At 39.8% G+C, this 14007-nt stretch overlaps 1 protein-coding gene across 1 annotated transcript; it reads right to left on the reverse strand.

Annotated features, from left to right (window-relative positions):
* Positions 1–176: 176 nt before the first annotated feature.
* On the reverse strand, positions 177–1418 carry UBTFL1 (upstream binding transcription factor like 1). Its single transcript, XM_061159761.1, has one exon. It carries the CDS (start codon positions 1404–1406, stop codon positions 177–179), a length of 1230 nt encoding a protein of 409 aa, XP_061015744.1. The 5' UTR covers positions 1407–1418.
* Between the last annotated feature and the right edge of the window lie 12589 nt (positions 1419–14007).

Below are 14007 nucleotides of genomic sequence, written 5' to 3' on the forward strand. Positions count from 1 at the left end.
GAAAGGGAAAGGAAAGAGAGAAAGAAGGGAGGAAGGAAAAGAGGGAAGGAAACAGGCAAAGAGGAGACTCCACACTCCCTTTGACATAGATTCCCTAGAGTTTTGCTGGAAAGTCCTTTGTTCCACCATTTAAGGGATAAAAAATGAATTTTGGAGTCTGAATCAGAGGAGTCCCCTTAGGAAGCCGAGTTAGAGACAGTGCTCTCACCATCACAATCTTCATCTTCATCCCCACTGCTTTCAAATTCACAGCCTTCATCTTCTCTGCACTGGTCTGAGGAGTTAGTGGCATCCTCCTCTGCATCTTCCTCATTTTCTTCTGATCTCCCTGAGGCAGGAGAATGTTCTCCAATCGTGTCTGATGATGCTAACTCTGCAGCCTGAAGCCCCAGGTCCTCTCTAAGCATTCCTTGCGGAGTCCCTGATGATGGGGACTGCAGCTCCATCCTTCTAATCTTGGGGTTTGGGTCCCCCGTCACGCTCATGTTCTTACGCTTAGCACAGGTCGCCTCTCTGTAGGCAGTGTATTCTTCAGGAGACAGAGTTCTGAGCCAGAGATCAAGGTCCACCTTGTACTGTGTCTGCAGTTCCTCTGCCTGCTTCTTATAAAGCTCCTTCTGGTCCTGGGGGACCCGCTGCCAGCGTCTACTGATCTCCACCATGCGCTCCCTCGGGGGAATCACTTTCAGCTCCCTGCTCGACCAGAGATCCTGGTGGAACTTGTGATAGCCATTCATCGGGGGCTTCTTGGGCTCTCCGTGGAATTTCCTTTCCATGGATAATTTGTTTTCTGAAGGAGACTTTACTTTTTGCACATTTTCCTGAAACTTCTTTGGCACTTTGCTTTGACTTCCTTTGGGGACATAGGGTTTCTTGGAGTTCTGGACTAGATCAGGGTGCTGTTCTCTGAACAGAGCCATTTTCTCCAGAAACTCCTGTTTCTCTTTCTGGAAATCTTTAAGGTATTTCAGCTTGAACTGTTCCGGCAGCTTCCTGTATTCCTCAGACAGAACCTTGGTCAGCTCCTGGTTGCTCATCTTGGGGTGTTTTTGGAGGTACTGAGGTCTCATCTCTTTAAAAAAGCGGAGGTAAGCTGTCAGGGGCTTCTTGGGTAGATCAGGATGTTTCTTGTGTTTTCTGCTTTTGGAATTGTTAACATTTTCCTTAGCTTCCAGGACTAATTCTTTCAAAGTGCGAAACTTTCTCAAGTTATAGGAAACCTCTAACCATTTAAGTTTGCACATTTCCCCAGAAAAATCTTTAAAAGCTACTTTACCCCAGTCCATCACTGACTGAGTTGTTTTGAATGTATGCCTGTCATTGGATGGAATGTTTTTCTCCATACATTCTAGTAACTGCACAATGTCTTCCTTGGACCAGTCATCTTGACTTTTAGGCATCATCATTTCTGGGTCTTTGGGACACTTAAATGGTCCCAGCAGTTCAGACACCTCAGCAGAATTTTCAGCTTCGTCACTCCCAAGATTCAGCAGGTGAGTTATTTCTGAAGACTGCAGTGTGCAATTCTATCTTTCTGTGGAGAAAGAAAAGGAAAGTTCTCCTATGTGATACATGAAAGAAGCATACCCCACTTGAGATATATCCTTTCTATCATTTCATTTACCCTGAAGAATGTAAATGAAAACTGGCCCAACCTCTGAGTTGAGACTCTTATTGAACCTTATGAAGCTTCTTTTGCATAATTAAAAATCCTCAGGCGCCTTCCCAACATGCTTTCCAATCAGTCTTGCCACAGGTTGTTTTACATACAAATGAACAAAACAAAAGACCGGTTCCCCCCTCAGGGGCAAATAATAAGTGAAAATGAAACAAAATTTCAAAAATTAAAATTCCTGAAAAGGAAAGGACTTTAAAATACCAATGAGATACCGTGGTACATGTATTGGAATGTCCAAAATCCCAAACAGTGACATTACCAAATCCTGGAGAGAATTTGGAAAAACAGAAAGTTTGATTCATTGTTAATGGGAATGCCCAATTATGCAGGCATTCTGAAAAATAATAGGGAACCTTCTTATAAAACTAAATATCCTCTTAATATTATTCAGTAATCATATTTCTTTGTATTTAACCAAATTGGCTGAAAACCTGTGCTTCTAAAAAGAAAAAACTGCACAGAGATGCTTTAGCAGCTTTGCTCATAATTGTCAAAACTTGAAAGCAACCAACATGTCTTTAGATAGGTAACTGGATAAAGAAATTACACTACCTACAGACAATGGAACATTATTCACTGCTGAAAAGAAATGAGAGATGAAGCTAGAAAGAGACATGGAGTATACCTGAATACATATCACTAAGTGAAAGAAGCTGATCTGAAAAGGATATGTATTTCATGAGTCCAACTGTAAGGCATTCTAGAAAAACAAAAGTATGGAGATGGTGAAATAACTTGTCATTTTCAGGAGTTTGATCTTCCCAGGTGGCACTAGTGGTAAAGAATCAAATACACCCGCCAATCCAAGAGATGCAAAGATGCCAGTTCGATCCCTAGGTCGAGAAGATCCCCTGGAGGGGGAAATGGCAACCCACTCCATTATTCTTGCCTGGAAAAATTCCATGGCAGAGGAGCCTGGCAGGTTACAGTCCATGGGGTCGCATAGAGTTGGACACGCCTGAACACACATGGTGATGATAGTGATTTCAGAGGTTTACGGTGGGGGATTGATGAACAGGTGATCACAAAATAATTTTAGGGTGGTCTAACTCTTCTGTATGTTATATCTATTTGCTCTCTCTTTATATATATAGGCCTATATTTTTATATAGGTCTATATTTTATAGGTCTTTATATATATATAGGTCTATATTGTATATTGGCTTAATTCAGAGGAATTAAGCCAATACAAAGGAGGGGGGAAATGCATGTTTTTCTACAAATGGTGCAGGAAAAAAAGATAGCACATATCAAAAAAAAAAAAATCTAAGCACAGATCTTACACCTTTCACAAAAATTAACTTAAACTACATCATAGATCTGGGGCATCCCAGGTGGCACAGTGGTAAAGAATCCACCTGCAATGCAGGAGACCTGGGTTCAATGGGTTTGGAAGATCTCCTGGTTGAAGAAATGCCAACCCACTCCAGTATTCTTGCCTTGGAAAATTGCATGGACAGAGGACTCTGGCGGGCTACAGTCCATAGGTCAGAGTTGGACATGACCAAGTGCACACACATGCACATACACACATCATAGATCTAAATGTAAAACTATAAAACCCTTTAGAAGATAACAGAGAAGAAAATGTAGATAACTTTGAGTATGTTGATGACTCCTAACATGTAATGCCAATGGCATGATACATGAAAAAAATAATTCATGGGGTAGATTGCATTACATTTTAAAAACGTCTACCCTGCAAAGGACATTGTCAAGAGGATGAAAACACAAACCAAAGACTGAGGGAAAGTGTTTGCAAAGAACATATATAACACAGCACTTTCAAAAAAACGCAAAGAACTCTTAAGACTCAACAGAACTCAAATGAAAATAAACTTATTTAAAAAGTGGCGGAGGACCCGAACAGTCACTAAACCATACACGATATACCAATGGAAAGTAGCATGTAAAACAATGTTCAACAGCATGTATCACCAAGCAATGTGTCAGATTAAAACAATAAGATACCACTACATACTTCTTAAAATGATGAAAATGCAAAACACTGGCAACAACAAATGCTAGCAAGGATGTGGAGCCACAGAAAAAAACAGAAATTCTCATTCATTGCTGATGGGAATGGGAAATGGTACAGCCACTTTGGAAAAAGAGTTTGGCATAGAGTTTCTCCATGGGGGCTTTAGTTAGAAAACAAAACATAAAGTTAGCATTCAATCCAGCAATCATACTTCTTGGTGTTTACCCACCATGAGTCAAAAGCTTATGTCCACAAAAATACCTGCATGTGTAGGTGTGTAACAAGTTTATTCATAATTGCCAAAATTTGAAAGAAATCAAGAAGTCCCTCAGGATAGGTTAACAGATAAACTGTGGTACATCAAAACAATGATATATAATGCAGTGCTAAATAGAACAAGCTATTAAGCCAGCAGCAGACATGGAGAGATTTTAAATGTTATTGCTGACCCAAAGAAGCCAACCTAAAAAGACTTAGGTTAATTAAAATTAACATAAATGGATTAAATTTACCAGTTAAGAAATGCTTTCTTTTTTTAATGTTGAACAAAAAGAAAGTATATATATATTTGTGATATATATTTATAAGAGACACTAGTACATGATAGAGAAAACTTGAAAATACAATAGTAGAAGATGGTAAAGTGAGAGAAAATTAACAGTTTTGATTTGCCATCAGATAAAATATTAAACATTTAGTGTGTCTTGAAAGGTGAATACACAATAAAAAATATTCAATTCAATAATATATATGAAATAGAAACATGTAGACAACTGATAGAATGAAAAAAAAAAAAAAAAGAAAGATAGAGGGCTTCCCTGGTGGTTCAGTGGTTAAGAATCCGCCTTGCAACGCAGGGGTCACTGGTTTAATCCCAGGTCCCAGAGATCACAACATTGAGCCTGTGCTGTAGAACCTGTGAGCCCAAACTACTGAGACCTAGCACTGCAACTACTGGAGCCTGCGTGCTCCAGAGACTGTGCTCCACAGCAAGAGAAGCCACTGCAATGAGAAGCCTGCCCTTTGCAACTAGAGAAGAGCCAGTGAACAACAGTGAAGATCCGACTCAGCCAAAAATAAATACATAAATAAAAACCTGAAAAATCACTTTAAAAAACTGATAGAAACAATGGCAATAAATCAGTGTATCCCAGTTTATATTGTATATTAAGCAATGAACATATATCTCATTTATGGATAAATTAAGCTGGGAAAAAAGTTTCAGTAAAGACATTAAGGAATTGAACTACTCAGTTAACAAGATTAACCTTATTAACAGAAACAAAATCCAATAGTTACCAAATACATTATTCTAAACACATGTTGACAATTTCCTAAGACCTAAAGGAAGTCTAAAACAATATGACATATTGTCACAATAAAAACTTTTAGAAAGGTGTGAATAAAAGGGAATATTATTAAATCTGAGAAAGTATAAGATTAAAATAAATATAACTAATGTCATTGTAAATGGGGAATCACTAGCAGCATTCTCTTTAAAACCAGAAATAAGATCAAGGATAGTCACTATCACTTTGCTGGTGTCTCAGATGGTAAAGAATCTGCCTGCAATGCAGGAGACCTGGGTTTGATCCCTGGGTTGGGAAGATCCCCTGGAGAAGGTAACAGTTACCCACTCCAGTATTCTTGCCTAGAGAATTACATGGAGAGAGAAGCCTGGCAGGCTACAGTCCATGGGGGTCACGAAGAGTAAGACACAGCTGAGGGATTTCACTTACAGCCACTGTCACTGATTCCACGCAATTCTCTTGGGAGGTCCAAGCTGATGTAATCTATAAAAATGGTGGTGGGAAAGAGAAGGAAACAAAATTATAGTATTGAAAAGAAAACTGTGCATAAGATGATATCTGTAGGGGACCTTATAAGGAAGAAAAACTATTATACCAATAGATAATTTTTCAAAAGTAGCAAAGAAGTATGAATACATAGTCAAGATTAAAATACTTTTTGAGTCTAACAAAACTCTGAATATTTAGGCCTTTGTTGGTGATATTTAGTCATGTTCAACTCTTTTGCAACTCCGTTGACTGTAGCTGTCAGACTCCTGTGTCCTTGGGATTTCCCAGGCAAGAATACTGGAGTGGGCTGCCATTTCCTTCTCCAAGGTATCTTCCCGACATGGGGATCAAACCTAAGTCTCCTTCATTGGCAGGATTCTTTACCACTGAGCCACCAAGGAAGCCAGTTCAGCCTTACTTACCTCATTATACTTTTGTTTTCTTGCTCTGTTTGACTCAATGGCTTTTTCAGCCATGTACGGAAGAGTATCAAAGCTCTTTCCCACCTCAGGATCTCCACCCACCCCACCCTATTTATCCTTCAAGTCTGTCTTCAGATGCCACTCTCTTATGCCACTGCCTTAAGTTTATACTTCATTATGTATTCCTTTAGCACATTCCTTTTCCCCCCTTACACTGATCCAAATTGTAACTAGAATTCCTATAGCTTTTATTCAATTCCTTGCTCCCTGACTATAATCTTCATAAAAGTAGGAAGGATGTCTGTGTTGTTCATAACTGCCCCTTGGTACTTAAAACAAATGTTAATACATAAGCAACAGAATAACCCAAGAATGCATTCAGATGTGTTATTCACAGTATTGAAAACATGTTTACAGACTGAAAGGCAAAGTCTCAAGTCAAAGTGACAAAATCTCAAGTCAAAATACTGTTGGCTAGTAGATGTGAGTTTAATAATCCAGAGTGATTTCAAGGAATTCCACATAAATCTTAGGCAAAAAAAAAAATAAGTTCTCTTTAAAGTCTTAGCTTTCCATTTATTCAGGACTTTTTACTGATTGCCTGTTTCTTCAGGAACTGACTAATTAAAAGTCTTATTACTAATCCACGTTAAGATTCTCTAGCTCAGGGATTTTCTAAAATCAGAACAACGACATTTGGAACTGCTTATTTCTTTCTTGTTGGGCTCTCCTCTGCCTTGTAGGCTGCTTAACAGAATCCATGGTGTCTACCCATGAAATAATAATAACATCCAACTGTGACAACCTAACATTTACCACATATCAACAATTGCCCTCTGGAAGGAAAAATCACCCCCAATTGAAACCACTGCAGCGTAAAAGGTAAATGAGACATTGCTCATGATAAAATTTGTATTTTTAGTTATGACGAGAAAATTTAAACAAAGTTCTCTTCCAGTGTTCATCTGGGCCTGCTCCCTCCTTCCCTAGTGTGCAGTGTCCATCTGCATTCCACACTAACCAGATCTCCTCAAAGATGCCGGTGTCCACCCGACCATAAAGAAATTTCTTTTCCCTTTTTTCTAATGCTAGTAATGTAACTTCTTTGAAAGTGTCAGTCCCCCAGTCGTGTCCGACTCTTTGGGACCCCATAGACTGTAGCCTGTCAGGTGCCTCTGTCCACGGAATTCTCTAGGCATGAACACTGGAGTGGGTAGCCGTCTCCTTCTCCAGGGATCTTCCTGATCCAGGGATCGAACCCAGGCCTCCCACATTGCAGGTGGATTCTGAGCCACCAGTGATGCTCATAGTCTAGGTAACAACACACAAAATGAGTAGCAAGTCATCATGACACCCCGATACAGAGCTGGGAAAGAACACTCTTCTTTAAAAGGTTACACTTCTAGTGTTAAAGAATGGGGTTCTCCTACTGTCCCTCAGATGGTAGAGAATCTGCCTGCAACATGGGAGACCTGGGTTTAGTCCCTGGGTTGGGAAGATCCCCTGGAGAAGTGAATGGCAACCCACTCCAATATTCTTGACTGGAGATTCCATGGACAGAGGAGCCTGGCAGGCTATATTCCATGGGATCGCAGAGTCAGACATGATAGAGTGACTAACACTTTCATTTTTCACCTGGACTATATATCTTTGGTGAACTTTATATAAAATATCAATATATAGTTTTAATGTCTGTTACTTTGTCTTGAAAGATTTGTGACTGTGTCTTCCACTTCTAACAGGCAGAATAATTCTCAGAGCTTCTGCAATTCTGTCTCCTGAGTTATACTCCTCAGCTTGGCTTGAGTAAAATGCTCTTTTTTTCCCCTTGATTGTTAATTGAATTTTCAACAACAGTAAGATCCATAACATAGTTTAGATATGTTGATATTTAAAACTGTAAAATCTAAAGCATGCAAGGCAACAGTACAGAAGCTAGTGAATCAAATAAGTAATAACATGAAAGAGAAATACAAAAACGGGACTTCCCTGGGGTGGTCCAGTGGTAAAGAATCTGTCCCTGGTCCAGGAAGACCCCAGGGCAACTAAGCCCCTGAACCACAATTATTGAAGCTGCAGCACCTAGACCCCGTGTTCTGAGAAGCCACCACGAGAAGCCAGCCCACTGCAACTAGAGTAGCCCCTAGTCACCGCAACTAGAGAGAGCAAGACCCAGCTCAGTGAAATAAATAAATGAAATGAAAAGAAGAAAAGAAATACCAAAAAAATTTATATAGTCCAGTCACATATTTCCTAATATTCCCACTTTTCATACACACAGAATTACAGATTTGTGTTCAAAGATAAGATGTTGAGGGAAATAATAGACTCTATGGTATCTTCTTACCTGGTTGATGAAGAACAATATTTGTACAAAATCATTGAGAAATGCTGTTGGATTAGTAAACTTATATGGAGGCAATCCTTCCCTTACTCCATGTAACTTCTTACTTCTTTTCTGGATTCTAGCTCTCTAGAAACTGTGTTGATCTTCCAACCACAAATCAGGCAAATTTTTTCTCCATGTCCTTCTTTGATTCTTACTGGGCTGCTTTCTTTCTGTAAATGGAAGGAAGATAAATATTTTTCTTCTTAAAAGGATTATGTTAATACAGTACTTAGTTGTGGGTGTTTCCCAGGCATCTTTGGAAATGAACTTTTAGTGAGGAGAAAAACTCATCAAGGAAGATTTCCTAGTAGCTGGGGATAAAGAAACAGAATGAATGAATGACAGTTTTTCCTAAAATGAGATTGAAGGGAACAACTGCTACTAATCTCCTTTCAACATAGCAATAACTTGTCCCTCCTCCCAGTTTTTTTGCAGATCTTATGCCTATCTTTTCAAAAAAGAAATTTCCTTTATTATTTTCTCTAGTAAGAAAACAATAAACTCAAGCCCTTCCCTTTAAAACAATGGCATGCTTGTAGAATTCAGAGTCCCCCTCCCCCTCCAAAGTTTGAAAGTTTCCATAGTCTAAAAGACCACTGTTTTAGGTGACTGGAAATTAAATCCTATTAAAGGGACAGAAACTTAGATAAAATGCTTAAAAAATGTTTTATTAAACATGCAATAAACAAGGGACTTCCCTAGTAGTTGAGACCCCACCTTTCAATGCAGGGGCTGTGTTTGGATCCCCGGTTGGGGAACTAAGGTCTGAAGTGCCATGAAATGAAGCCAAATTTAAAAAGGAAAGAAAAAAAACTTTTTTGTAATCAAAGAGATATGAAGAAGTTTGACCAAAATCATACTTACATCAGTAGTAGAAGTGGGGTCAAAAAATCACATTTTTCTGCACTTTTCATTATCTAATAACAACAGTAACTATATTTAACATAGTCTTGAATTCTTAGTCACTAGTGACAAATCAAAGAAAAGGTGACAGGAGGAGAACCTGGGAAGTACACACTCTGATTCATTTAAGTTTGGGGGTGTTAGAGAAAATTAGCCTCTCCTCTAACTTGTTTGAGAGCTTTTCACTTGCCTGAAATATATGTAAGAAGTGAACTCCCGGTTTCATGGAATTTAACACATTACAAATTGTGTAATTTTTTCACATTTCAGTCATCATTTATCCCAAGGCCATGTTGGTATTCAGTCGCTAAGTCATCTCCAACTCTTTCTGATCCCATGGACTGCAATACCCCAAGCTTCCCTATCCATCACTATCTCCTAGAGTTTGCTCAAATTCCTTCCTTTGAGTCAGTGATGCTATCTAACCATCTGATTCTCCGCTACCCTCTTCTCCTTTTGCCTTCAATCTTCCCCAGCATCAGGGTCTTTTCCAATGAATCAGTTGTTTGCATGAGATGGTCAAAGTGTTAGAGCTTCAGCATCAGTCCTTTCAATGAATATTCAGAGCTGATTCTCTTTAAAATTGACCAGTTGGATCTCTTTGCAGTCCAAGGGACTCTCAAGAGTCTTCTCCAGCATCACAGTTCATCATCAATTCTTTGGCACTCAGCCTTCTTTATGGTCCAATCCTCACATCCATATATGACTCCTGGAAAAACCATAGCTTTGACTAGATGAACCTTTGTAGGGAAAGCGATGTCTTTGGTTTTTAATACACCATCTTGTTACTCAGTTGCTCAGTCATGTCCAACTGTTTGCAACCCCACCTACTGCATCACACCAGTCTTCCCTGTCCTTCACTATCTCCTGGAGTTTGCTCAAACTCATATCCATTGAGTCGGTGATGCCATCCAACCATCTCATCCTCTGTCGTCCCCTTCTCCTCCTGTCCTCAATCTTTCCCAGCATCAGGGTCTTTTCCAATGAGTCAGCTCTTCGCATCAGGTGGTCAAAGTATTGGAGCTTCAGTTTCAGCTGCAGTCCTTCCAATGAATATTAATATGCTGTCTAGGTTTGTCATAGCTTTCCTTCCAAGGAGCAAGTGCCTTTTAATTTCATGGCTGCAGTCACCATCTGCAGTGATTTTGGAGCCCAAGAACCAAATCCCAAAGCATTTTCTTTGCTCTTCTTTCTTGTGAGGCATGTTATCATTTGGTTTATAGAAATGTGAATTCTCAGTCATGTGCATCATTCTTTCAAAAGCAAATCTGTTTTGTTTTTTCAATGTGTAATGTTTATATCATCTAAAGCTTTAGTAAGGATTCTTTTTTTTAATATTTGCTTATTTGGCTGTGCTGGGTCTTAGTTGTGGCATATGGGACCTAGTTCCCTGACCAGGGATCAAACCTGGACACCCTGGATTGGGAGTGCAGTCTTAGCAACTGCTACCAAGAAAGTCCCAGTAAGTGATTTTGTATATATGCCTATTTAAATCCTGACTGTCTGAAGGAAGACAAATATCATATATCACTTATATGTGGAATCTAAAAAAGGGGTACAAATGAACTTGTCTCCAAAACAGAAATAGAGTTATAGATGTAGAAAACAAAACTATGGTTACCAGGGGTAAGTGTGTCTGTGGGATAAAGTGGGCTACTGGGATCAACATACACACACTACTATATATAAAATAGACACCTAAAAAGGACCTACTGGATAGCACAGGGAATTCTACCCAGTATTCTGTAATGACCTATATGGGGAAAGGATCTAAAAAAGAGTGTATATATGTATAACCAATTCATTTCACTGTATACCTGAAACTTAATTACATGACACTGTAAATCAACTATACTCCAATAAAAACTTTAAAAAAAAAATAAAAATCCTGACTGTCTCCTTCTAAGTACTGTTTTCCATTTTCTTAACCACTAGGAACATTATCTTCCATAATATATATTTGCCATCCCTGAAAGTGAAAGTCACTCAGTCGTGTCAGACTCTTTGCGACCCCATGGAATTCTCCAGGAAGAATACGGGAGTGGTTACCTTTCCCTTCTCCAGGGGGTCTTCCCAACTCAGGGATTGAACCCAGATCTCCCACATTGCAGGTGGATTCTTTACCAGCTGAGCTACCGGGGAAGTCCAAGAACACTGGAGTGGGTAGCCTATCCCTTTTCCAGTGGATCTTCCCAACCCAGGAATAGAACTGGGGTCGCCTGCATTGCAGGCAGATTTTTTACTTACTGAGCTATCAGGGAAGCCCATCCCTGAGGAAATCTCAAAATCAAATGTGTAGAATAAAATTATAGTATAATCATTTCAGATCTCAAAATAATGGAATTTCCTTGGCCTATCAATCTGGAAATCAATTTATGACTTGACTTCTGTTGACATTATGCTTTATTATTTTCAATCCTATTTTGTTAGCTACATTTTGGAAAACTTTGTTAATGCCAGAATAATATTGTTTATATTCACTCTTTCATTCATTTATTTATTTACTCATTCATTCACCACATTTTTATAGTATTCTATGTTCAAAGCATGTATAAGATAGTGGGAATAATAAAAAGTATTTTCCCTACCCTCTTGGGATTTTCAGTCTAGTAGCATCAAAACGGGGCTTCCCTGATAGCTCAGTTGGCTAGGAGACCCCACTTCGATTCCCAGTTTGAATCAGGGAGAACTGATTTGACCCAGTTCGAGTCAGGAGAACTGCAGGTTATGCAGTTTCCTCAAGGTTACAGCCCACATTACCTACACTCGTCACACACTCTGGTTACCTGCTCAGCTGGGTCTCCTGCTGAAGCCCCGTCCTCTGGTCCCAGAACCAAAAAGCACCTTCTGCCTTAACCCTGCATAGCTAACCCCAGGGAAGCTCCCAGACCTCAGAGGAATCAGAGCAGTGGTCCCCAACCCTGAGGCGTGGACGGAACCAGCCCATTGGCTGGAAGGAGCCAAGCCACGATGCAGGAGGCGAGCAGTGGGTGAGCAAGCAAAGGTCGTCTGCCCATCCCATCCCTCACCTTACCGCCTGCACCATGCCCCCTCCCAAGTCCATGAAAAACTGTCTGCCATGAAACTGCCCCTAGCACCGAAAATGTTGGGGACCTCTCCCCAGGATGGAGGCTTTTCTGTGCTTCCATTTCTTGTAGGCATGAAGCCAGCCTCATGTTCCCTGAGTTTCAAAGGGCTGATTCAAACAGTTGCTAATCAAGGGAGGAACAGCCAAAAACCATCTAGGTAAGATTAAAGGGACTGGAGAAGCTCATTAAGATTAGGAGACAGACTAGCTGAGAGGAGATTAGATGAGAACAAGCTTTGCTCACACCCTAATTTTGTCAGACCCCACCTTTGATCCAATGTTATAAAAAACCCTTCATCAAATCCTCTGGGGTTTAGGCACATAGTTTATTGAGGCAGAAGCCTGGTATGTCTCCCTTTGCCTGGCAAGGCAATAAAGCTATCCTTTTCTGCTTCACCGAAAACTCTGTCTCTGGGATTTGATTTGGCACAGTTATTCAGAGGCCAAGCTTTCCTATAACAAGCTGAGGTTGTTTCTATGTAATGATCTCATTTGTCAAATTTTTAAAAGTATTACATTCTTTCAACCTTTCTATAAATTAAACCATTTTGCCATCTTGTCTTGCTATATATTTTTGGAATAATTTGATGATTAATTTTAAGTCTGTTATCCATGAATTCCTTGGTCGTTTACATAGGTTTTAAGGACTCAGAAAGTAGTTTCCAGGTACTGTTTAGTTTTCTATTTAGTGTAGCTCCTGAAAAGGGCATCCTGCTCTACTCATATAAATATATTACAAGTGGTAATATGTGTGTGTTAAAAAGAATGTTTAGCAATAGATAAGGAGATAGTGCAGTAAATGATTTGAGAAAAAAAAAGAAGTTGGTTTTGAGTGTTGGCAAATGACTCTTCAGAAAACTCTGACTTGGAGCAAGCAATAACGAATGTATCTATAGGAAAGTGACATTTGTAACTGTGCATAAATATGAGAAATTAAAGTGACCATTCATGGGATGTAGAAATTAAGATCAAGAACTGATGGTTTTGAACTGTTGTTGGGGAAGACTCTTGGAGTCCCTTGGACAGCAAGGAAATTGAACCAGTCCATCCTAAAGGAAGAGAAAGAAAGAAAGTGAAGTTGCTCAGTCATGTCCACTCTCTGTGGCCCCATGGACTGTAGCCTACCAGGCTCCTCCATCCATGGGATTTCTCCAGGCAAGAGTACTGGAGTGGGTTGCCATTTCCTTTTCCAGGGGATCTTCCCAACCCAGGGATTGAACCTGGGTCTCCTGCATTGTTGACAGGTGCTTTACCATCTGAGCCACCAGGGAATTCCTCCTAAAGGAAATCAACCCTGAATGTTCATTGAAAGAAGTGATGCTGAAGCTGAAGCTCCAGTAACTTTGGTCACCTGATGCAAAGAACTGACTCCTTAGAAAAGACCCTGTTGCTGGGAAAGATTGAAGGCAGGAGGAGAAGGGGACGACAGTGGATGAGATGGTTGGATGGCATCACCGACTCAATGGACATGAGTTTAAGCAAGCTCTGGGAATTGGTGATGGACAAGGAAGCCTGTCGTGGTGCAGTCCATGGGGTCCCAAAGAGTCAGACAGGACTGAATGGAACTGAAATGTTTTTTACAAAATAAAAGGTTAAAAGGATTTGTTTTCTGGTATTGCCTGTTAGGAATGAGAGTTACATCACAGTGGGGAGGAATTCTTGATAACAGTTTCAAAGAACTTCAGAATAATCCCTTCTCCTCAACATTTTGTTTTTAAATGCAAAGGTGTCAATAATAAAGATAGAA

Source organism: Dama dama, chromosome 2, assembly GCF_033118175.1.
Source record: "Dama dama isolate Ldn47 chromosome 2, ASM3311817v1, whole genome shotgun sequence".
In the NCBI taxonomy this organism is placed as follows: domain Eukaryota; kingdom Metazoa; phylum Chordata; class Mammalia; order Artiodactyla; family Cervidae; genus Dama; species Dama dama.

Excerpts from the sequence above, each read along its gene's own strand:
- UBTFL1 (XM_061159761.1), bottom strand. The coding sequence starts at position 1,406 with ATGATGATGCCTAAAAGTCAAGATGACTGGTCCAAGGAAGACATTGTG.